General features: G+C 43.6%; 1 protein-coding gene across 3 annotated transcripts in view; it reads left to right on the top strand.

The window, feature by feature from the left end:
* Positions 1-24746, top strand: part of LOC124794860 — a 251714-nt gene that overhangs the window by 45191 nt on the left and 181777 nt on the right. For all 3 annotated transcript variants that reach the window (XM_047258530.1, XM_047258532.1, XM_047258531.1), the window contains one exon: positions 9029-9114. In XM_047258530.1, coding sequence (XP_047114486.1) covers positions 9029-9114 — 86 coding nt within the window. The remainder of the gene's footprint in view (positions 1-9028; positions 9115-24746) is intronic.

The raw sequence follows: 24746 nt of genomic DNA on the forward strand, positions 1-24746 counted from the left end.
ATCATAATCCATGCATAATCATGCCATCTCAAAAAGTACAAGGAAGCCTGTTTTCATTCAGCATTGTGAAGACTTTTTTGATTGCATTTAGTCCAGTACTAGATCAATAAGGAAATTGAAATATTGAAGCAGGTTGTAGGAACAAATGGATGCAATAGCTCTACAGTTGCATGTATGTACAACAAGTTAAAATGTAGGCAACGCGAACTCAAATTGAGAAAGAAACTACTTATTGTCAGTTTGACATATTGTATCAAAACTTTGATAAAATTGAAAGGTCCCTACACAAATCAATTTTAAATATTGCCTTTAAAACAGAAAATATGTTCAGGCACAGGGTTTGTCGTAGGACCTCATAGGGAAAGAATAAGTATTTACACTCCAGTGTGTATAAGATAACATGTGCGAATGTCACACCAACTATATTGGACAGACGGTTTGAACATTTAAAACTTGCTTCAGTTAACATACTCCTACACAAAGTAAAACTGTAGTAGCAGCACAATTGGCAATGTATAACAATAAAATCACTAGCATTGACAATAACATTGAAATATTGCACAGAGCAAATATGGGGCAGCGTCTTGATGTACTCGAAAAGCCAGAAATTTATACCACCAAAAGAAAAGAATCAGACAATCCTAAGTTACAGAATTGATTTTGTTATAATGCTTATTTTAATATTTATGATGTGATTCTCCAGTAAATGTATCGTGGTTGATGTTCTCTGTCATTCAGCCAACATTACATTTGTTGGCCCTAGATAAAAGGTGGTTTGGCACAGACTGTAGCCTGTGGCATGTATGAACACAGCAGTTCATTTCTCGTCACTGAACCTTCTATGGTAGATGTCACATTCTCATAGCTATTCTATTTCTCCACACGAATCTCATGCAATGCCTTTGTTAATATGTAGTAATATTGTGATTCTTCAGGTTTTCCGGGCAATATGTTGACATGTTTAATATTTGTATCTTCTGCTGGTTGTTTGCATCAATGGCGTATCTCACTGTCATATTTAGCTGCTCCCTGAGACTAGTCCTTGGGTGGATCGAGACCAGTATTTAAGCATGGGTGGTGCTAGGTGCTGTGTTTTTGATTTGCGCCATGTCCAGCACTCTATCTGCACTCTGTGCCACCTGTGTTCCATCTGCTTCATGGGAAGTGTCAGGTGTTCAGTTGTGTGTCTGCTCGTATTGGGCCTGTGTGGTGATGTGTCAAATCTGGTCTGTAGTGTTGATGTGTCACATCAGGTCTGTAGTGCTGGGGTGCTCTGTCTAAGGACTATTTTCATGGCTTCCACTTGCACTTCTATGGTCTCAACAATCATAAAATAATGCTATGGACGAAGTTCAACTTATGGCCTACCTAAAGGAGACTGGCTTTGCCTCTAATCTGACAGTGCATAATGTCATCCAAAAATGTTGTCTCTACCATCCTGCTTCCCAAAAAATTGAATACTGTGTGCTAAACACACAAACAACACACAGTATGAACCACTAAACTTTATGCCAATGCTACGTATCACTCTTGTTGGAATTCTGAGGACAAGATTAGATTAAATACAGCTCTAACAGAGGCATTTAAACAATCTTTCTTACCACACTTCATACATGAATGGGGAAAAAACAGTAATAACTGGTGCAGTCCCTCTATAAGTGAATGGAACAGGGAAAAAGCCCTAATAAATGGTGCAGTGGGACATACATTTTTTCATGTACTTCTCAGTGGTTTACAGAATATATTAGGTCTACAACTTTGTTTCCGCCGTTTTGCAATAGATGGCAGTAGTGGCAAGTGGGGTTCTGGTGGTTGGTCATAGGTGTAATACAATAAGCTTAGCCATCTGTAAACATAATTCCACAAAAGTATTAGTCGATTTGTGATTGCATCATAAGGTTATTCTCGATTAAGTACATCAACTTACGTACCCATTTCTCGCCATTTGCGGGAAGTTTTAATTTTCTGCTTTAACATGAAGAAATCTATGGCTGTGGCTCTTAAAATGCTGGGTGAGACCAATGGTGAGGGTACTGTTAGTGGAAGAAAGTGCAGAGAATGTTTTCAATGTCTTAAGAATGGTGATTTTGATGTCGAAGACCGGCATGGCGGGGGAAGACAGAACATTTTCATAGCTACTGAAACAGACAAAGACAGCCACAGGACATCATTATCAACAGCAGCTGATGCGTTCGAGCCCAGCACTGAAACACAAATGGCCACAATACAGCAATAGACATGTAAAGGTAATTTTGCAGCAGGTCAGTGCTCGACCCCATGTCACAAAACCTGTCAAAATATACGTGGAAACATTGAAATGAGAAGTCCTATCCCTCCCGCCGTATTCTCCATACGTTGCTCTCTCTGACTACTACCTTTTTTGATCAATGGCATACAGTCTGGCTGACCAGCACTTCTGATCATATGAACAAGAGCAAAATTGAATTGATTCATGGATCCCCACAAAAGACACCCAGTTCTTCTGCCATAGAATTCGTATGATTTCTGAAAGATGGGAGAATGTAGTGGCCAGCGATGGGCAATACTATGAATCATAATTTTTTTGTAAGTTTTTCACAATAAAGCCCCGAACTTTGAGAAAAAACGGCGGAAGCAAAGTTGTAGACCTAGTAGCTGTAGATGAATAGTCATTTGTGGATATTATTTTAATTTGTCTTCCTTTTGCGTTTTTACGAAATCTTTTGAAAATGGTTACTCAGGAAAGTAAACAGTAGGATTCAAAACTTTTTCTCTTCTTTTGTTATATTATTAGTGTTATAACGTCAAGTTAAACACATATATTTCAAAACGACACGACACGTGTAAGTCACAGAGCAGGTTGACCAAGCAAAACATGTGAACACGGTAACGTTCAAATTAGCACTGAGTCCAAGTCTAGCGGCCGCTGGCTGGCTGTCTGCTTAGGTGGCGCGGCTGCTGCTTATCTGGCAGACAGCGCCGCATGTAGAGGACGCGCATAATTGCGCGGCGGCACTTTGAATGATCGGCGAGTCACAACACTTTTCCCCCCTTTGAAATTTTTGCACTGGTCTTCATGGATGTGGTCTGTAGATTGCTAACATCCATAGGCGTTGTTTGACTGGGCATAAAGATGGAGGGGTCGAATCAGCTGGGGCCCCATACACCAATCTGCCTGCTGCGGCAAGTCCAGTTGATATAACAGGAGACATGGGCGATGTGTCGGCATCTGTAGGAGAAGGAGGCAAGTAGAGTTGCTCCGACATATGATGGTCATTTGGTTCCTGCATGGGCACGTCTCCTGGTGGTGTCCGTTCTTGTGCTGGCACCGAGATGACGGTGAGAGGGCTGCGTTGTGAGTAATGAGAGATGCCAAGTTCCCGAGCGTCAGGTAGAGCCAAAGGTGGTGGAGTGGCATTCGGAACAGGCATTGTTGGAACACGAGGCCGAAGGTGGTCCGAATGACGCACTGCAACACCCGTGTCCGTCTGGATTTCATACAGGTGTTGGCCACGGTGTTGTAAGATGCGGCCAGGACCCCATTTTGGCTGCCTGCCATATCCCCGTACCCATACAATGTCGTCGGCGATGAACCGGCCAAGCGAATGCACCTGCGGCCGGTCGGTGGAAGGCCGCAGAAGATGAAGTAGCGTGCAGGGCTGTCGACCATGTAAGAGCTCAGCTGGGCTGTCGTCGCCCATGGGGGTGAAACGGTAAGAAGCCAGCAATAGGAGAAGCGCATCCTCAGCAGCAGAAGAAGTCAGGAGTTTCTGCGTCTGAGCCTTAAATGTGCGGACCAGTCGTTCAGCCTCACCGTTGGATTGTGATCAGAACGAAGGGGCTGTGACATGCATAACGCCGTGACGAGCACAAAAATCCGCAAATTCGGAAGAGGCAAATTGCGGACCATTATCAGTAACAAGAGTAGAGGGAAAGCCTTCCAAAGAAAAAATGCGGGCGAGAGCACTTGTGGTTGCTGCGGTGGTAGGCGACATGCAACGGACAATGAAAGGAAAGTTAGAGTAGGCATCAATTACGAGTAGCCAATAAGTACCTAAAAAAGGTCCCGCGAAGTCAGCATGAATGCACTCCCAGGACGTCTCAGGCAAAGGCCACAGTGACAAAGATGACTTCGGGGCGGCAGCCTGTGACGCACAAGGGCCGCAGGCAGCGACCATGTGTGCTATTTCAGAGTTGATGCCAGGCTAGTACACATGACGGTGCGCCAGAGATTTTGTGCGAGACACACCCCAGTGCCCCTGGTGAAGGAGGCGCAAGACCGAAGCACGCAAAGACGCAGGGACCACAACACGCGGCGAAGCATTGTCAGTGGAGAGGAGATAACACCATCCCTAGCCGTGAGGCGGTAGCGCAAAGTGTAGTAGTTCTGCAACGGATCAGAAGTCTTAGCGGACGGGCGATCTGGCCAACCCTTCTGAATACAGCGTAAAACCCGGGAGAGGGTAGGGTCAGAACCCATAGCAGCCGCCAGCCTGTCCCCAGTGATGGGGCACCCGTCCACAACCCGCTGCTTAGCAACATCCAGGTGGAAACACAAAAGTTCGTCCCTATCGAATTCCAGATCAGGACCCATGGGAAGGCGACACAGTGCATCAGCATTCGCATGTTGAGCCATCGGCCGGAAATGAATCTCATAATTGAAACAGGACAAGTAAAGAGCCCAACGCTGGAAGCGGTGTGCAGCCTTGTCGGGAAGTGACTTTGATGGATGAAACAAGGAAACAAGTGGTTTGTGATCCGTAACAAGATGAAATTTTGATCCATTGAGAAAAACACCAAACTTATGAAGAGCATAAATAATGGCCAAAGCTCCTTTTTCAATTTGAGAATACTTTTGTTGGGCATCCGTGAGCGTTTTGGAGGCATAGGCAATGGGTTGTTCAGAACCGTCAGAAAAATGGTGCGCAAGGACTGCACCAACCCCGTATTGAGAGGCGTCCGTGGCAAGAACAAGATGTTGGCCAGGTCGATAAGTAGCCAGGCATGGGGCCTGTTTCAGCATAGTCTTCAATTTTTGGAAAGCCGCATCGCATGACACGGACCAGTGAAAAGGCACGTTTTTATGCAACAGGCGATGCAACGGCTGAGCCATCGAAGCAGCAGACGGTAAAAACTTGTGATAGTATGCTGTTTTCCCCAAGAAGCCCTGCAGTTCCTTAACAGATGTAGGGCGAGGAAGGGTATCGATCGCAGCTACAGTTTGCTGAAACGGACGAATACCATCCCGAGATAGGTGAAACCCCAAGTACTTGATAGATGCCTGAAAAAATTGTGATTTCTGAAGATTACACTTAAGACCGGCAGTCTGTAAGACATTAAAAAGTGTGCGGAGATTTTGAAGATGTTCTTCAGTGGTGGAGCCAGTGACAACAATGTCGTCCATGTAATTGATACACCCGGGGACAGGGAGCAATAATTGTTCCAAGAATCGCTGAAAGAGAGCAGGGGCGCTAGCAACCCCAAATGGCAAGCGTTGGTATTGATAGAGGCCGAAAGGCGTGTTAAGGACCAGAAACAGCCGGGAAGCAGCGTCGAGAGGAAGTTGATGATAAGCTTCTGACAGGTCAATTTTAGAAAAATACTGTCCTCCAGCGAGTTTAGTGAACAGTTCTTCAGGACGGGGCATTGGGTAAGTGTCGATGAGGCATTGAGCATTTACAGTGGCTTTGAAATCGCCACAGAGACGAATATCACCATTGGGCTTAGCGACAACAACGACAGGAGAGGACCACTCACTGGAAGTGACAGGAAGCAAGACCCCTGAAGTAGTGAGACGATCCAACTCCTGTTTTACCCGATCACGAAGGGCCACAGAAATGGGCCGAGCCTGAAATAACTTAGGCCGAGCAGTGGGTTTGAGTGTGATATGAGCTTCAAAGTCGTTTGCACGGCCTAACCCAGGAGAAAAAAGGGACTAAAATGTCGTCGACAAGGAATCCAATTGAGCATAAGGAATAGCGTCAGAGACATTATTGACAGAGTCATCTATGGAGAACCCAAAAACGCGAAAGGCATCGAAACCAAAAAGATTTTCTGCATTGCTCTGGTCGACCACAAATATGGGAACAGTGTGAACGACGGATTTGTAAGATACCTCAGCATTAAACTGTCCCAAGAGAGATATCTTCTGTTTATTGTACGTCCGTAATTGCCGAGTGACAGGGGACAGGAGTGGAGAACCCAGCTGAAGATACGTCTGAGAATTAATTATAGTGGCAGCAGAACCGGTATCCACTTGCATGCGAACATCTCGACCAAGGATTTGGACAGTGAGGAATAATTTCCCTGAAAGGGAAGAAGTGCAATTGACAGACAACACTGAAGCAGAATCAGCGTCACGGTCATGAACATCATGTATGCGGTCGGATTTGCAAACGGAAGACACATGACCCTTCTTTTTGCAATTATGACACACGGCCCAACGTTGGGGACAATCCTTGCATGAATGTTTCGTAAAACACCGCGGACATGAAGGAAGTTGCTGGGGGCTTTGCTACAGTTTCTGCGAGGGTTGTTTACGGTTAGGCCGAGACTGCGCATGGGAGCGTACTGCGGCCACGTCGGCCGGCGAGGACACGCCACACGCGTCGTCAACAGCGCACAGAGGTTGTATGTCCCCGACGTTGCCCCATGCCTCTATTTGCGCTCCAGCGGTGTGAGAAATTTCAAAAGACTGCGCGATGGATAGGACTTTCTCTAGAGTCGGATTTGCCAACTGAAGGGCACGTTGCCCCACTTCTTTGTCGGGCGCCGACCAGGTAATAGCAACCCATACCATGGAATCCACGTAGGATTCTTTGTAAACGTCAGTAACAAATTGACACTTTCAATAGAGGCCATGAAGTTCAGCAGCCCAAGCGCGATAGGATTGATTCGGTTGTTTTTGACAACGATAAAAGGCAACACGAGAGGCTACCACATGCATTTGCTTATGAAAATATACTGACAGAGGTGAGCACATTTCAGCAAAAGACAAAGACGCAGGATCTTTCAAAGGAGCCAATTGTGACAACAATCGATACATTTGAAGTGAAATCCATGAAAGGAACAGAGACATACATGTTTGTTCGTCCGTGACATGAAATGCCAAGAAGTGCTGTCGAAGATGTTTTTCGTAATCAAACCAGTCTTCCGCCGTCTCGTCGTAAGGAGGAAAAGGAGGTATAGAGGACAACGAGAAATGACCCTCATTGGATGCCGCGACGAAATCGTGAACCGCCGATGTGAGAAGTGTTTGTTGTTCAATGAGACCTTGCAATAGTTGCTCTAAAGTAGCCATGGAAACCTGTTGGTCAACAATGAAAAGGAAAAATCCACTACCTCATTGCCAATTGTTATAACGTCAAGTTAAACACATATATTTCAAAACGACACGACACGTGTAAGTCACAGAGCAAGTTGACCAAGAAAAACATGTGAACACGGTAACATTCAAATTAGCACTGAGTCCAAGTCTAGCGGCCACTGGCTGGCTGGCCGCTTAGGTAGCGCGGCTGCTGCATATCTGGCAGACAGTGCTGCATGTAGAGGACGCGCATAATTGTGCGGCGGCACTTTGAATGATTGATCGGCGAGTCACAACACTTAGCTCTCTCTCTCTCTCTCTCTCTCTCTCTCTGTGTGTGTGTGTGTGTGTGTGTGTGTGTGTGTGTGCGTGCGTGTGTGTGAAAAAAATAAATATTCATAATAGACAGAAGAATACGTTCAAGAGGTGAATTCCTGGTACTGCTGATTAAAATATTTAGAAGAAGAAAATATATTTAGTCTTGCTCTTGGAACTTGTATGTTTCATCAGAAGGAAGGAAAAAGCTAAGTTTTGAGATGCATCCTCTCAACAGGTGGGACCATCTCAACCGAGGGCCTGAGTTACCTGCCCACACTTATCTACCCACCTAGACTAAGACAGGGTACCCCAAATACTGGTTGCCCCAGGAGGAATGGTCAGTATTCATTCACATGACAGAAACAATCATTTGAACCAAAAAAAGATAAGTAAATATGGGCTCTGAAATGCATACCTTAAGAGTTATGAGCACTTGTTCAATAGAAGGGGGTGTTTCACAGTTGTGAAGAATGCTCATAGCTCTTAAGGTATGTACTTAAGAGCTAATGTGTGCTAGACATTTCTGTTTTGTTTTGGTCCACATTACCTCCTTCCAAAATGTGGAAAGCAAAGAGCTAGCAGTAGAAGAGATTTATTTCACAGCATCGAAGATGATGTCCTTGTAACTCTTAAGGTATGCTTTTTAGAGCCGATGTCTGTGAGACTTTCCTGTTTCAAGTGATCATTCCTGTCATATCCCTAAATTTTGAACATTCCTTTTGGACAGAAAGAGTAAATATATCACACTGCACTTTTTGTTAAATTATAATAGAAAATATAATTACTTTTCTGACATGTGACCGTAATTCTTAATATATACTGCTGTTGAAGTATGATGCCACCTCCTCCTGGATACATTTGCCATGACTCACTGTCACTGTCACTGTTACTGTCACATACAGCAACATGTTGCTTGATAATTCTTAAAGTGTGTACTTCCAGAATTTTAACAGTAATCCTTACTGTGAAGCACTGTGTTTGTCTTGTAACATTTTCCATTGGAATGGAAAAAGCACCTCCAAGTGACTGTTTGACTCACTGACTAAGTGAATCTCTGTTTACAAATTGCAGCACTTCTGTTAATCTGTTCTGTGTTGTGTTTAAATAGCTGCAGTGTTATAGAGCACTGTTATTATTGCTTGGGACACTTTAAACTGTACAAACAGAAGTTTTCAGGTAAATATATTCCTTTTGGCACAATATTTGTACTCTACACAAGAGTTGTTCACTAAAGTGACCACTGTGCCATATTTTTATTGTATATTCTATTGCAATCATTTCAAGATCAAGTTGCTTTGACATATACAGTCCAAAGGAACCTGCTGAATTAAATCAAATCAGATTGCAAAATTCAGATTATTGCAGTATATAATTTTGAGGTTTATATGACTGGAAAAGAAGAATGATAGACTGCTTCCTTTCCAGATGAAGGTAACTGAACTGAACAAATGGACTCCGGTGTTACGGTCTGAACAAACACCAACACTCTGTTTTGAAGGCTATGTGAGCAGGTGAGTTTTAATCTTCACTTTAGATGGGTGTTTCGCATGATCATAACAACTACTGCTGCTATTACTAGTACTGCTACTATGTCTCTGATATTTTTATATAATTTATTACTATATTGTTTCAGAATAAAAACAGTCTTGACTGGGAAATTATTCAATGTCAATGACATGTTTCTCCCTTTTGGAACATCATCAGATTGTCTATAAAAACGAGAAACCAATCAGTTAGTACCAAAGGAAGGGGTGTGGTACTATCTTGGACAAATACACTGGTAAAATGAACTGAAAGTGATAGAAACTTATGTAAAAGTAGCTGGATATGAAACCCATTCATTGTGTAGCCGTATAAAATGAAAAATGGATGCAACAGTACCTGGATATGTAATCCATCTGTCGTAAAAGCATATAAAATGCAAGGTGGGCTTAGTTAAAAGAAAAGAAAAAAGCCTGTATACCACCAATAAGGTGCAGGTTTCATCAACTATCGCAGGTTACCTTGAACACACTAGCTGACACTACCATAGTAGTACAAAATAGGGTCACTCATGCAAAACTAAATACGCTATGAGCCACACGGAGCACATAGTCCTTTTGGCGCGCACACAAATACTATTGTGACAGAACAAGATACAAAAACTGTGACCAAGTGAGGTGGCACAGTGGTTAGCACACTGGTCTCGCATTTGGGAAGATGGTGATTCAAACCCACATTCGGTCATCCTGATTTAGGGTTTCCACGATTTCCCTGAATTGCTCTAGGCAAATGCCGGGATGGTTTCTTTGAAAGGGCACATCCAACTTCCTTCCCCTTTCTTACCTAATCCGAAAGGATCGATGACCTCGCCATTTGGTCCCCTCCCCCAAATTTAGTGTGGCAAGACTCGACCAAGTGGTGAGCATGATCAGCGTAAGTCCTATTTTTGAAATATGAAAACTATGGTAACCTAATAACTTAAGATACATATAAGAAAACCAATGCAACTACATTAAACTGAAAGCACATTAACGTATAAATAATAATTAGATAAAATGATGATTTAAAATAGCAAATCCAAATATCTCATTAAAACTGTCATACAGAGCTAAACTTAGAATGCTTGCACAGCGTATGCTTACAATGAAATTTTCCAACCACCTTTCTGAACCTTTTTCATGATATATTGGCGTTTTCTTTTAACTAGGTCCACCTTGCAAATTATTTTTTTTTTTTTTTTTTTTTTTTTTTTTTTTGACTGATTACATATCCAGTTACTGTTGCACCCATTTCCCATTTTATATGGCTATATGAAGGATGGGTTTCATATCCAGCTAATTTTACTTAAGTTTCTATTACTTTCAGTTCATTTTGCCCTCATAGTCATGCAAGATAGGACTATGCCCAATCCTCTGTTACTAATTGCTTGGTTTCTTGTTTTTATAGACAATATGATGCTGCTTAAAAAGGGTGAAACACATCATTGACATTGGATAATTTCGCAACCAAGATGCTTCTTATTCTGAAATAATTCAAAACTGGTTGCTGTAGCACCCTGCCACAATGGAATAGGAATAATTTTTAATATATTTTTATAGTTTTATGTCCTTCATGGTAGGGCACAATAAAAAGAATGCATGAGGATGAGTCAATAAATGAAACAGACTATTACGATAAAAGTTATTGAATAAAAACACTCTAGATTCACATAGAAGTTTTTAAAATTTAAAGTTTATTAATTGGGTAACTGGTTTCAATTATAGTACAATCATCACCAGAGTGTTAAAACTCCAAGGTGACAGCTGGAGAGAGTGGTGAGGAGCAGCTCGCCATCTAGTATCGATAACAACTGCTCTAGAGTACTGCTGGTGATCGTACTATGGTTGAAACCAATCACCTGATTAAGTTGTAAATTTTAACAGCTACATATGGTCTTACACTGATTTTATTTAAAAACTTTTATTCTAATTTATAGCAGTTTGCCAGGAACAATGTTTTAGAAGATACAGAATATTCTAAATTTTTAGTTGTTAATATTGATAAGAACCTGAACTGGAAATTACATTGCAGATCTTCTTAAATGTCTTAGCTTTGCAACTTTTGTTTATGCATAGTATTAGATTTTGAAGATTAAAATTTTAAAAAAGAATTCACCGACTTTTTCTATTTTAATTCAGTAATGTCTTATGGCATCATATTTTGGGTAACTTGTCGGGGAAAAAAGTGTTTGTTGCACGGAAGCATGTAAGGGTAATGGCTCTTTAAACAGTTGAACATACTGACAAAAACCCCATAGTACATTTATATCCTTATGAAGTTTTTGTCCAGAATAAAAACAGTTTGAAACCAACAGTAACAGTCGAACGTATAATACTAGAAGCTGATAAGATTTACACTATCAGTCATTGAGTCTTAGTGTGGCACAGAAAGGAGGGAGGTATTCAGCAATAAAAACTGTAGCCACCGATCCAGTAATATAAAGATTTTAGTGACTAATAAAATTGACTGCAAACACAAACTGAAATCTGTCTGTTTGACAACTCCTTATACTCCATAAAATAATTTCAGAATATTTGTGTGCACATGTTGTTGCGGCACAGTTCCTTTCATCCCTTTTACGAGCACCTACCTGTGAACTCGTCGCAGCAGATCACCAGTAGTAATGCCGAGCAGAAACAGACCGTACTGTAACTCACACCAGGCTGCATACAGCATAACTATTCTAGAAATCAGGAAAAGGCCTTAATTTTGAATGAACAGTGGAAATACTGCAAGTTGAGAAATACAAGTTCACTGCCAAGCCCGTGCTAATCCTAACACAGTCATGCTTAAATCATTTCATTCACATTAGCAAGTTTATAATAACGTATTTCCCGAAATGTGAACAGCTACTAAACACGGATTGTTCTTAAATGAAAATGCTCACCACACTATTAAGTTTATTAGTGTCTAATGCACTCAAGTTTTTGGTCACTGATCTGCACAAATATGCCATGCAGAATTACTGTCTTTTCTCATACATAAAATAATAAAGCGGCAAATTACAGCTTCCTTTGGAGCTCACATTACACATGACTGTACCGTTGAAAGGCTAAGCTCCAATTACTTAGACTGCTTTAAGCATTCTATATCTCCAAGAGAAAAGATGTGCAAAGAATACTTCATTCTGATTGCTCAGTTTTTGTTAAGGCCAATGGAAAAACATTGTTCTCCCTTGTTAGTCCATGCTTCTTATGACTAACCAATCGACAAAAAACCTGCATTCGTATTAGCTTTCCTTTTACCACAAACGTACTTAACATATTATGATACAAAATTCCCCATGATCTGCATTCACACTGTCTTAAAACTTTCTCAAAGTACAGTGTTCATTAGTAGATAAATGATTTACATATTTATTTTAGACCACGTTCACGCATCATTCACACTACTAAAAGCATATACAAAACTGTACTAACGTAAATAAACAAAAAATCTTCAATAAATAAACAGAGCAATTCACAAAAATGTTCTCTTGACTTGTTTCTTGAATGTCTCTCTCTGCTACTGTACTTTGGTGGATGAAACTTTTTAGAACTACGTACTCGACTGAACCCACTTCAGACAATCAGTCACTGTGCATGCATGATTCATTCTCCCGATGCACGGGCTATAACCAGGAGTGATGTAAGGCTCAGTGTGTGAACATAAATTACTGCAGGCAAGTTTATATATTTATATATTTTAAAAAGTGTATAATAAATAATGTTAATTGTCAGCATATTGCCATATTTATTGCTGACCAGACATATTGTAATTGTATAACTAACTCGTACCATATCATACCAACAGGTTGCAATTATGATCCATGAAACATGCAGATAACTAACCAAATAACAGTTACTTCCAAACCTTTCATCTGTGCTCAAGATTATGATTCTGTCCCCACATTTGTGATGTTCTTACTTATTGCTCAGTGTCATTCAAAGAGAAAGTAAGCATTAGCTGCTGAATCTGAAATGTACATAAAACTTTCTTAATACGGCACATGTTGAAAGTGTTCAGAACTATAATTAAACATTTTGTTTTTCGCTTTACGAAGCCAATGTCAAGGTGGTCTAATTGTTGAGAACATACAGAGCCACACTCAAAAATTGAGTGTGCTGTTATATAATACAAGCTTTATTCCTTTCAAAATACTCCTTGCACCTGCTGATACTAAATGTGACGGTGGTGACCATTTCTGTTTATCGTTGTACAACCATTAAGCTTATTTTGTATTCAATGAGGAGGAGTGGTGGGTAGGGAAGTATACCCATGGCTCATCTTGCTGTGTGCCAACTTATAGTGCAATGGCCACAAGTTGTAAAGGACTGGCTTACCGGGGGGCGGGGGTGCAGTGGTTAGCAGACTATACTCGCATTCAGGAGGAGGACGGTTTAGATCCCATCTGGCCATCCAGATTTAGGTTTTCCATGATTTACCTAAATTGCTCCAGGCAAATGCTGAAAATGGCATGGCCAGTTTCCTCCACCATCTTTCCATACTCCGATCTTCTGATATCTCTCTAATGACCTAGCTGTTGACAAGACATTAAACTCTAATCTCCTCCTCCTCCGCCTCCTCCTCATATAAGGGACTTCTAGCCAGAAGCCATAATGTATACCAAATACTGTAATGTTTTGTCAAATGGAAATTTCCACTATGATACGCAAGCTTAACAGTGGTGTTGTGCAGTGTAATTACTGCCAACAATAGGATGTAGAAGGTAACAGGTCATGTAATAATTTTATGTCAGCATAAATGCCAAAATATGTACCTCCCTTGAGGAAGACTCCATGGAATCTTCAGCAGCCCAGATTGTTGATACACCTATGATGATTAAGAGGTGCACTCATACCAATTACCCAAAACCATGTGACATTAATTTTTATACTGTTGGAAATATTAGCACTATTTAGTCTCTAGTTGAGGATTTTAGTAACTATATGCACGGAGAGCTTGTGAACAAGGACATAAAAAGTTAGAAAAGATCCTTTGTCAGTTTTTTACTTCAGTTCAGTTCCAAGATGATGATCACAACAGCAGACATATCACATTTGAGATCTGTAGCTGACAAATTACTTAATAGCTTTCTTCTATGAGAACATAGAAGGTACCCAAATACTTTCTGACACTCGTATAACAGTACATCAACATAATCTGTACCTTTGCGCCTAATACAATGCTGAACTCCAGAATTTTACACATGAAACTAATTCAGTCCTTTTCTAAACATTATGTCGGTTTCAATAGTATATCAACTCTGACAGTTTAATACTTCAACGTAAAGAATTTTCCCTCCACAGGCTTGGGATTAGTGACAAAATGATCTGTTACAATGTTGACCTGCTACATGGATACAGACCTAAAGCAATTACTGTGGTCAATTTTTAAATTTTTACCCCCTTAGCGTGGTCCACACTACATTTCCAAGGCTCCTTCAGCCAGCTGCAGACTTTGTAATGCGACTGTAACGGCAACCCCCCAGCCAAGAGCCAAATGCTGTATTCAGGGCGTGAGCCGTAACCAGCCAACACAGCATTTCCATACTGTCAGCTTCCTTAATAGCAACCCCAGTTCTCCAGGAAATTACCAACTTTCAGGAAGTTTCAATAACAGTGAAGCGCGCAGTAGTACTTGTCTTCCACATTAACAAGTCTCTTTTCGACCATATACACTGAAGCACCAAAGAAACTGGTATAGGCATGTGTATTCAAATACAGAGATATGTAAACAGGCCAAATATGGCACTGTGGTTGGCAACGCCTCTATAAGACAACTAATGTCTGGAGCAGTTGTTAGATCAGCTACTGCTGCTGCAATGGCAGGTTATCAAGGTTTAAGTGAGTTTGAATGTGATGTTATAGTTGGTGCACAAGTGATAGGACACAGCATCTCCGAGGTAGCGATGAAGTGGTGATTTTCCTGTACAACCATTTCACGAGTGTACCGTGAATATCAGGAATCTGATAAAGCACCAGATCTCCGACATCGCTGTGGCCAGAAAAAGATACTGCAAGAATGGGACCAACAACAACTGAAGAGAATCAGAATCATTCAGTATGACAGAAGTGCAGCCTTTCCGCAAATTCCTGCAGATTTCAATGCTGGACCATCAACAAGTGTCAGCATGTGAACCATTCAATGAACTACCATCAATATGGGCTTTCAGAGGTGAAGGCCCACTTGTATATCTTTGACGACTGCACAACACAAAACTTTACACCTCACCTGGGCCCGTCAACTCTGACACCAAACTCTTGATGACTGGAAATATGTTGCCTGATCGGACGAGTCTCTCTTCAAATTGTATCGAGTGAATGGACATGTATGGGTATGGAGACAAGCTCACGAATCCATGGACCCTGAATGTCAGCATGGGACTGTTCAAGCTGTTGGAGGCTCTGTTGCGGTGTGTGGCAGGTGCAGTTGGAGTGATATAGGACCTCTGATATGTATAGATATGACTCTGACAGGTGACACATATGTAAGCAGCCTGTCTGATCACCAGCATCCATTCATGTCCATTGTGAATTCCGATGGACTTGGGCAATTCAAGCAGGACAATGCAACAGGCTTGTGGCTCCAGGAACACTCTTTTGAGTTCAAACACTCCATTGTCCACCAACCTCCCCGGAAACTAATATTATTGAGCATATCTGGGATGCCTTGCAACATACTGTTCAGAACCACTCTCTCATACTCTTATGAATTTACAGACAGCCCTGCAGGATTGATGGCGCCAATACCGTCCAGTAGGACTTCAGAAATTAGTTGAATCCATACCAAGTCATGTTGTGGCACTTCTGCATGCTAGTGGGTGCCCTACACGATATTACGCAGGTGTACTAGTTTCTTTGGGTCTTCAGTGCTTATACCCAGGCCAGCCAAGTAGGTCATTGGCACTGTTGGGCTACGCATTGACGCCGGTCGCATGTCAGCCTCTGCCATGGGATTGCTGACACTCTTCGAACCCAGCTATCATCACAGCATCCTTGCGAACCTCCATTGTCCAGCAAACTCCCCAGACACTAATATTATTGAGCATATCTGGGATGCCTTGCAACGTACTGTTCAGAACCACCTTCTCATACTCATACAAATTTACATACAGCCCTGCAGGATTGACAGCGTCAGTACCCTCCAACAGTACTTCATAAATTAGTTGAATCCATACCAAGTTGTGTTGTGGCACTTCTGCATGCTAACAGGTGTCCTACATGATATTAAGCAAGTGTACTAGTTTCTTTGGGTCTTCAGTGTATATACTCAGGCCAGCCGAGTAGGTCATTGGCACTGTTGGGCTACGCATTGACGCCTGTTGCATGTCAGCCTCTGCCATGGGATTGCTGACACTCTTCGGACCCAGCTATCATCACGGCATCCAGATTGCGAACCAATGACTGCTGCCAGCCGCTCTGGTTACCTTCACTCTGTCCCATCTCCACAAGTCCACCTGCCAGGGGTTTCTACCACCACCTCAAGGTAAAGGTATGAACTGAGATCCTCCCATCTCTGCAACACTGAGGCCCAGCACCACCAGATGCAGTGCCCCAGCCACCGGTCCATGGTACACTGGTCATTGGCCTGCCTGGCTCTGGCCACCTTAGACAGGATACTGTCTTGCCATCTTGACACTGCAACTAATGACTGTTGGAGTGTGCTGAGTCAGGGCCGCTTGCTGCTGGACTGCCTCTTCAAGAAGCATTTATAGTAGTGCAACCACACTAATGCCTGTGTCCACGTTTCAACGACAGTCACTTCTCATCTGCTTATTGTAGGCACTCTGCACTATGTTTGTTTATGGTTAACAATAAAGTACATCGACAACATATGAATGCCTCCTTTGTCTACACCTCCAGCAGAGAATCACTCATCTGTCCATTCTCCCCAACATAATTACACAATATTATCTTGACCTGAAGAGTCAAGTAACTTCCTAGCAAGAATTAGTCACACTCTGAAGTGAGTGTTCTTAATTTGTGCTACCCCCCCCCCCCCCCCCCCCCCAGACACCCTGTTTCTCTAAGTGAAATATACCTCCTGATATATATTTGAAAAAAGTAGAAGGATTAGGTAGAATAACTGCTATGGATTCAGGTGTGAGTCCTGGGTAGAGTCCAGAGGTTTCTAGAAGCTCTTGCAAGTCTGTATAAATTGTTATGGCAAACCAAGAGAACAAATTTAATAAGTGGAAGCATCGGAGCACCATCATACACATTTCCCCATCGTCCTCGTCTATCCATTAGCGTAGGTGTGGATGCACAGTCTAGTGGCAGAATAATGAAGAAGTTGTAAGTAAACTTTGAGTGAACAAGAAACCTATGATTCACCAGTGGATAAAATGAGACCATCCAAGAGAGATTCATGGTTCTCTACTGCTGGTGTCTTCTACAGCTGTTTACAGTTTCATATCCCACTGTGGTCCCGGTGGTTAGAATAGGCCCGAGGTATTCGTGCCTGTCATAAGAGGTGACTAAAAGGAGTCTCATACCTTTCGCCCTTTATGTGATGATCCCCTGTAGGGTTTGACCTCCATTTTTCAAAATTTACCCGAAGAGTGAGCCAATTGGGGAAGGGTGCCTTACATGATGCATCGTGTCCATCGTGCATTCAGATCTTTAGCCCACTTTCTCGTCAAAGCATTGCAGTACTGCTCATCCTGCACCTCTTGGATGAGGACACCTTCCTGGGTGAATTTCCTCCACCCACTATGCAGTGTCGCTTTCTCCGCCGTCGATGACCATGGAATTCTTTGGACCTCATATCCAGCACAGTAGCCAATTCGTTGTGGTGAGGCCACCATGTACCCTGTTGGTTGTAGCCCCCTGACAACACAGGGATCACTCTGCTGATGCCTGCACCATTAACTCCTCAGTTTTTTGCAAGGGCAAGGTCAGTGTCAGTCTTGATAAAAATGGTATCCCCTGCTCAGTCACAGGCATCACTTGCTTGTGACAAGCTGGGGGATGTTTCCATTGCCATCATGCCTCTTAAGAGCTTAAATATGATCTGGAATATTATATTCTACAGGGACCTTCTTTTTCAGTGTGACGACAAGCTGCATGTCAACTTAGATCAACGAGAAGTTCATTTCGTCCAGCATGTCTATTGGGGGTCCGAGTGATAATCAGGTTGCCACCGGTGCCTTCATCTTCGAGGGTGACACATTACCCGAGAAGGTCAAGGTGACGGTCTGCTGCTGTGATGTTAGCCATATATCCCTCCCCCAATGTGGTGCTTTAAGTGCTGGAAGTTCAGCCATATGTCTTCCCGCTGTACTTCCAGAAACACGTTTCGAGATTGTGGACGTCCATCCCATCCCAATACTCCATGTGCCCCTCCTCCCATCTGTGTCAGCTGTGGAGAGCATCATTCCCCTTGCTCATCAGATTGTAGTATTTTACAGTGAGAAAGGAAATAAGGGAATACAAGACCCTGGACCAACTGACCCATACTGAGGCTAAGAATAAATTTGAACACCTACATCGTGTGGCTATGACCACCTCTTACGCTGCTGCTACGAGAACAGTTGTAGCCCCATCAGTTCTGTGAGTTCCAGTCGGCTCTCAGAGCCGGAAGACTACACCTGCTCCCTTGATGGTGGGGGGATGGGCACTTCCCTCCCTGTTGCTCCCACACCACCTACCTCGGGAGCACTGTCTCCCCAACCATTGGGGACACCAGTCCCCACTTCTCAGCCAGAGAAGTGTAAGTCTTCTTCGGCTCCTCTCGCTAGGAAGGGGTTGCTTGGGTAACTCCCTTCCCAGGTTTCTGCCAGTGGGAAAGATGACACCCGCCAGTCGCTGAAGTGCTCTAAAGCAGATGGTCATAGGGCTTCACGGCGTCCCAAAGATGGAATCAGTGATGCCCTCCCAGCCAGAGAAACCCAAGGATCAGCGAGCGAAATCCAGAAAGAAGACCCCCAAAACCAAGGGAACTGTGGTGGCACCCACACCACTGCTGCAAACAAGCTCTGCGTCTGAGGATGAGGTGAAGATTCTGGCGTCCGCTGAGGACCTAGATCTTGCCAGACTCTCAGACACAATGGATATAGCCTGTTCAGGAAATAAGTCGGTGGCAGCAGGTGACCCTGAGGCATAGGCTGCCTCATTGAGTGTTTTATGCCTTCCCAGTCTCACAATCATGTCATCGTCCAGTGGAATTGCGACGGTTTTTTCCATCACCTGGCTGAGCTATGGCAACTGTTAAGCTTTACACCTGCTTTCTGCATAGCCCTCCAGGAAATCTCTCTCCCACCAATTCGGACCCCTGCCCTTCACGGCTACAGGGTATATTACAAGAACCGCAGTGAATATAATAGAGTGTCAGGTGGAATTTGCACTTTTGTCCTGAACTTGATATGTAGTGAACCTGTGCCTCCTCTTTGAAGCTCTAGCTGTCAGGATACGGACAACACAGGAAATAACTGCCTAAATGTATATCTCCCTCCAGATGGTGCGGTACCCCTAAAGCAATTGGCTGCACTGATTGATCATCTCCCTAAACCTTTCCAAGTTTTGGGAAATTTTAACGCCCTTAACCCTGTGTGGGGTAGTACCATGCTTACTGGCCGTGGAAGATATTTCAAAAATTTACTGTCCCATCTCGACCTATGCCTCTTAAATACTGCGGCCACCACACATTTCCATGTGGCTCATGGTAGTTACTCAGCCATTGACTTATCAATTTGCAGCCCACGACTTCTCCCATCTATCCACTGGAGAGCACATGACTACTTGTGTGGTAGTGACCTCTTCCCCATCTTCCTGTCACTCCCCGGGCATCATGCGCCATCTCGACCTATGCCTCTTAAATACTGCGGCCACCACACATTTCCATGTGGCTCATGGTAGTTACTCAGCCATTGACTTATCAATTTGCAGCCCACGACTTCTCCCATCTATCCACTGGAGAGCACATGACTACTTGTGTGGTAGTGACCTCTTCCCCATCTTCCTGTCACTCCCCGGGCATCATGCGCATGACTGGGTAGCCTTCACCTATACTGTCACTGTTGGTCTCCCCCACATGGTGCCATTGATGTTCTGATGTTCTGCAGCAAAAAACACGATCCCTCATTCTCTAGAGTGCCCCCGACAAAAGACAGTCCCTTCGTAGTCACCGGAAGTCGCTGAGGCAATTTAGGACTGTTGGTGAGCTCTACAGTGACATAAGCGGCACCCATCTGTAGAGCACCTAGTAGCCTTTAAGCAGCTCCGTGCTCTCATTTGCCTGCTTATAAGACGACAGAAACAGGAGTGTTGGAAGAGGTAAGTGTTGACCCTTCGGTGCCATACGTCACCTTCCCAAGTCTGGATGAAGGTCAGATGTCTTTTTGGGTACCAGACCCCAACAGTGTCCCTGGCGTTAACATAATGGTGTGCTCTCTATCAACGCAAACACAAATGCTGAGCACTATGCTCGAGCCTCTGCAATGGAGAACTATCCCCCCAGCCTTTCGCAACCTCAAACAGCAGATGGAAAGGAAAGTCCTCTCATTCACTACATGCCACAGTGACCTCTAAAGTGGCCATTAACAGCCTAGCAGCAGCTGTAGGGCCATTGCTCTCCCCTTCTCTTTATGTGGATGACTTCTGCATTTCGTATTGCCCTACCAGTATTGGTGTTGCTGAGTGGCACCTACAGGGACCCATTCACAAGCCGCAGCCATTGGCTCTAGCCCACGGCTTCCAGTTTCCAACTGCGAAGTCGTGAGTCATGCACTTCCGTCGGCATCATATCGGCATCGTACTGTTCATCCGGAACCAGAACTTTATCTTAATAATGATCCATTCACTCTGGTGGGGACATATTGATTCTTACAACTGGTTTGCGATGCCTGATTGACTTGTCTACTTCACTTTCGTCAGCGTAAGCGGAAGGGCTGGCTGCACCTCAATGCCCTCCACTGCCTGAGCGACACTAACTGGGATGCAGATCGCTCTACACTGCTGCAGCTCTACAGAGCCCTTGTTCAATCCCGCCTTGACTGTGGGAGTCTAGTTTACAGTTCAACGGTGCCCGCAGCATTGCATTTACTTGACCCAGTGCACCACTGTGACGTTTGCCCAATGACAGGAGCTTTTAGAACGAGTCTAGTGATCAGTGTCCTGGTGGAGGCTGGAGTCTCTCCATTGAGGATCCGACGTGCACAATTGCTCACCAGTTGTGTTGCACACATTCGTAGTTCACCTGAGGATCCGAATTACTGTCTCCTCCTCCCACCCACAGCAGTTCATCTCCTGCATTGGTGGCCCAGGTCAGGTCTCACGATTATGGTTCGCATGCGATCCCTTCTCTCCGAACTGGAGTCCTTCCCTTTACCACCTCTACTTGAGGTCCATTCACATACACCTCCGTGGTGTACACCATGGCTGAAGCTTCGTTTGGACCTTTTGCATGGCCCTAAGGACTCTGTTAACCCCGCCACTCTTTGCTGTCACTTTCTCTCAATTCTTGACATTTTCCTGGGCTCTGTAGCTGTTTACCCCCGACAGCTCAATGGCTGATGGTAATGTTGATTTCACCTATGTCCACAGAGACCATTCCTTGCCCGCTGGCTGCAGTGTATTCACTGCAGAGCTTGTGGTCATATCTGAAGCACTTCAGTACATCTGTTCCTGTTCTGGTGAGTCATTTCTTCTTTGTTCTGACTCCCTGAGCAGCTGACAAGCTATCGACCAGTGCTACCCTCACCATCCTATGGTAGCGAACATCCAGGGCTCCATCTCTGCCCCGGAATGGTCCAGTCGCTCAATGGTGTTTGTGTGGACCCTGGGACATGTCAAAATCCCAGGCAACAAACTTGCTGACAGTCTGGCCAAACAGGCTACGCGGAAACTGTTCCTGGGGGTGGGCATCTCTGAAACTGACCTGCGTTCTGTCTTACGCTGCAAGGTTTTTCGGCTTTGGGAGACAGAGTGGCATAACAAACTGTCTGTCATTAAGGAGACTGCGAATGTGTGGAAGTCTTCCCTGCGAGCTTCTCGCAGGGAATCAATTGTTCTTTGTCGGCTTCGCATTGGCCATACGTGACTCACACAAGGTTACCCCCTCTGTCGCGAGGACCCACCTCAGTGTCATTGTGGCTCCCAAATGGCAGTCATCCGCCTCTTGCTGGACTGTCCACTTTTAGCCACTTTGCAGTGGACTTTTAACTTTCCCAGCACCGTACCTTTGATTTTGGGCAACAGCACCTCAACAACAGCTTTAGTTTTACGTTTTATTCATGAGGGTGGGTTTTATCATTTGATCTGAGTTTTAGCACGTGTCCTTTGTCCCTCTGTCTCTGCCACCCTAGGACTTAAAGGGTGGAGGTCTTAATGAGTCGCAGAGTGTCTGGCTTCTCCTTTTTTATTCTCATGGTCAGCCAGCCATGGTAATCTGCTTTCTTGTTTTTAATCTCTTCTCCCTGTTTCTTGAGTCTCTCTGTGGTTTTCTTGTCCCGTTTTGTCCATTGTAGTGTTTGTTGTCCTCTTGTTGTCCTTCTGGTTCTTCCTTTCTCCTGTTATTTCCCTTGGGTAATTATTCTACTGCGAACAAGGGACTGATGATCTCGCAGTTTGGTCCCTCCCCCCTCCCCTTTAAACCAACCAACAGTTTCATACCTGGGAGACAGGGACTATAAATATACATATGAAATAGATTTATGGCAGAAAGCGGCTATCATGTTTGGGCATGCTCGTAACCACACTGTGACTGGAGTCGCCCAAGTTGTTGTGTATGCACATAGGTTGTCCTACATATCTACAAGAAATGGTGTACTAATTGCAGCCATGTAACGTGGTGCAAGAATAGTGCCCATAAAAAGATCTTGACCAACATGTCTTGGAGGTAAGTATCAGACCTTGTTAATGGCAGTTTTAAACATGACGCGTATTGCTGCTTTCAGTGAATGCAGGTCCATCTCAACCAGTTTCCAAACAAACATTGTGAAGAGAAATGTATGTGATCGACATTTTGGATAGTGTTATCTTTCAAAAGGCCATTGACCACAGCAGTGCATATAGCTGCATGTCTTCGAGTAGCTGATTGTAGGCATGCAGTGTATTCTGATGAGCTGCAGTTTTGCTTCTTTTCAAATGATGCAAGTCATCTAGTGTATCATTAGCTGAAAGAGGCAAATATTGCTCAGTGTTTAAAGCCATGCATGTGGACTAACATGTAACAATCAACATTCCTGTAATTTGCTAGCTCCTTTTGCTATAATAATCAATGAGAGACTTTAGCTGGACGTATTATTGTTGAAGAAACTTGCGGACTCTCTTCCTTGTTGAACTGAAGCCATTATCAAGGTTAGAGATGGTGTTACACAGTGTTAGAATTACTAATGTTTTGCCCGTTGTTCTTACATTAGAGTCAAAGATGAGTTAGCTGATGGCAAGAGATAGTCGTGTTTGGAAATATGAGAGTGCCCAAGGTATCACAATGAAATGACAAGAAGTTCCAGATAAACATGACAGGAGTCCTTAGCTTTATTGTTTTAGGTACTCTGGTTCATTTTTGTCTGAAGGCTATTACCCTTATCTGAAGGATGATCTTAGTGGTAATAGTATGAAGGATGAAGTAACCATACTTCATAGTGCTATTGTCATGAACATCTATGCAAAGTGGTTGAAGGACAGTGAAACCATAAGTAGGTGTTGAGGTGTTATATGCCCTTGCCACATCGAACATGTAGGGTGGAGGAGTGTGCGCTCTGTTAAGCAGGATAGGGAACAATCTGTGGTTGGTCCGATGACAGAATACAATACTGGTGTAGACACAAGTGTTTCAGAACACATAATTGAACATGGGACTCCACAGCACAAGACCCCTACCTATTCTCATATTGACCCAATGACATCATCAGTTGTGATTGCAGTGGGCATAGAATCATTGACACTGGACTGCAGATTAATGGAAGCACATCACCTGGTCGGATGAATAACATTTTTTTACACCACGTTAATGGTTGTGTCCAGATATGTCGTCATCCAGGCCAATGACGGCTCAGAACATCATGGAAACAGGCTGCTACAGGCAACATAATGCTATGGTGGAAAATTCACTTGTGCTCTCCATGAGGCTTGTGGTAGCTTTCAAAGGCACCATAACAGCTGTGGGCCATGTGCGTGTTATTACAGACCACCTGCAACCCTTCAAACTTTATGTTTTCACCAACTGCGATGGCATCACAATGATGTGTTGGCCACCAAATTCAACCGTTCAGAACCTTATGGAACACATCTGAAATGCTATCATGTGTCAGCTTTGCACCCATAAAGCATCAGCCCGTAACATATGAGAACTGCACAACCTGTGTTAAGTCATCTGGTGTCACATACCTCCAGAAATCTTCCAAGGACTTGTTAAATCCATGCCATGAATAATAGCTGCTGTATTGCATTCCAGATGTAGAACAACACGGGTTTGAGCAGGTGGTCATATTGTTCTGGCTTACAAGTGCATACTATGTGTACCTTACAATTTGCTGATTCTATGGACTGAGTTGTACTGGTTGCCTTGCTGACTGTTGGTTACCTATTACTGTGGGAGGAAAACCCACAAGTAACACAGTTTCTTACTATTTTCTGAAATTTTATGACGGCTTACTCTATCAGCTAGGTGTGACGTCACTTGTCCACTTGGAGGAGCA

This window comes from Schistocerca piceifrons, chromosome 4 (assembly GCF_021461385.2).
Source record: "Schistocerca piceifrons isolate TAMUIC-IGC-003096 chromosome 4, iqSchPice1.1, whole genome shotgun sequence".
NCBI lineage: Eukaryota > Metazoa > Arthropoda > Insecta > Orthoptera > Acrididae > Schistocerca > Schistocerca piceifrons.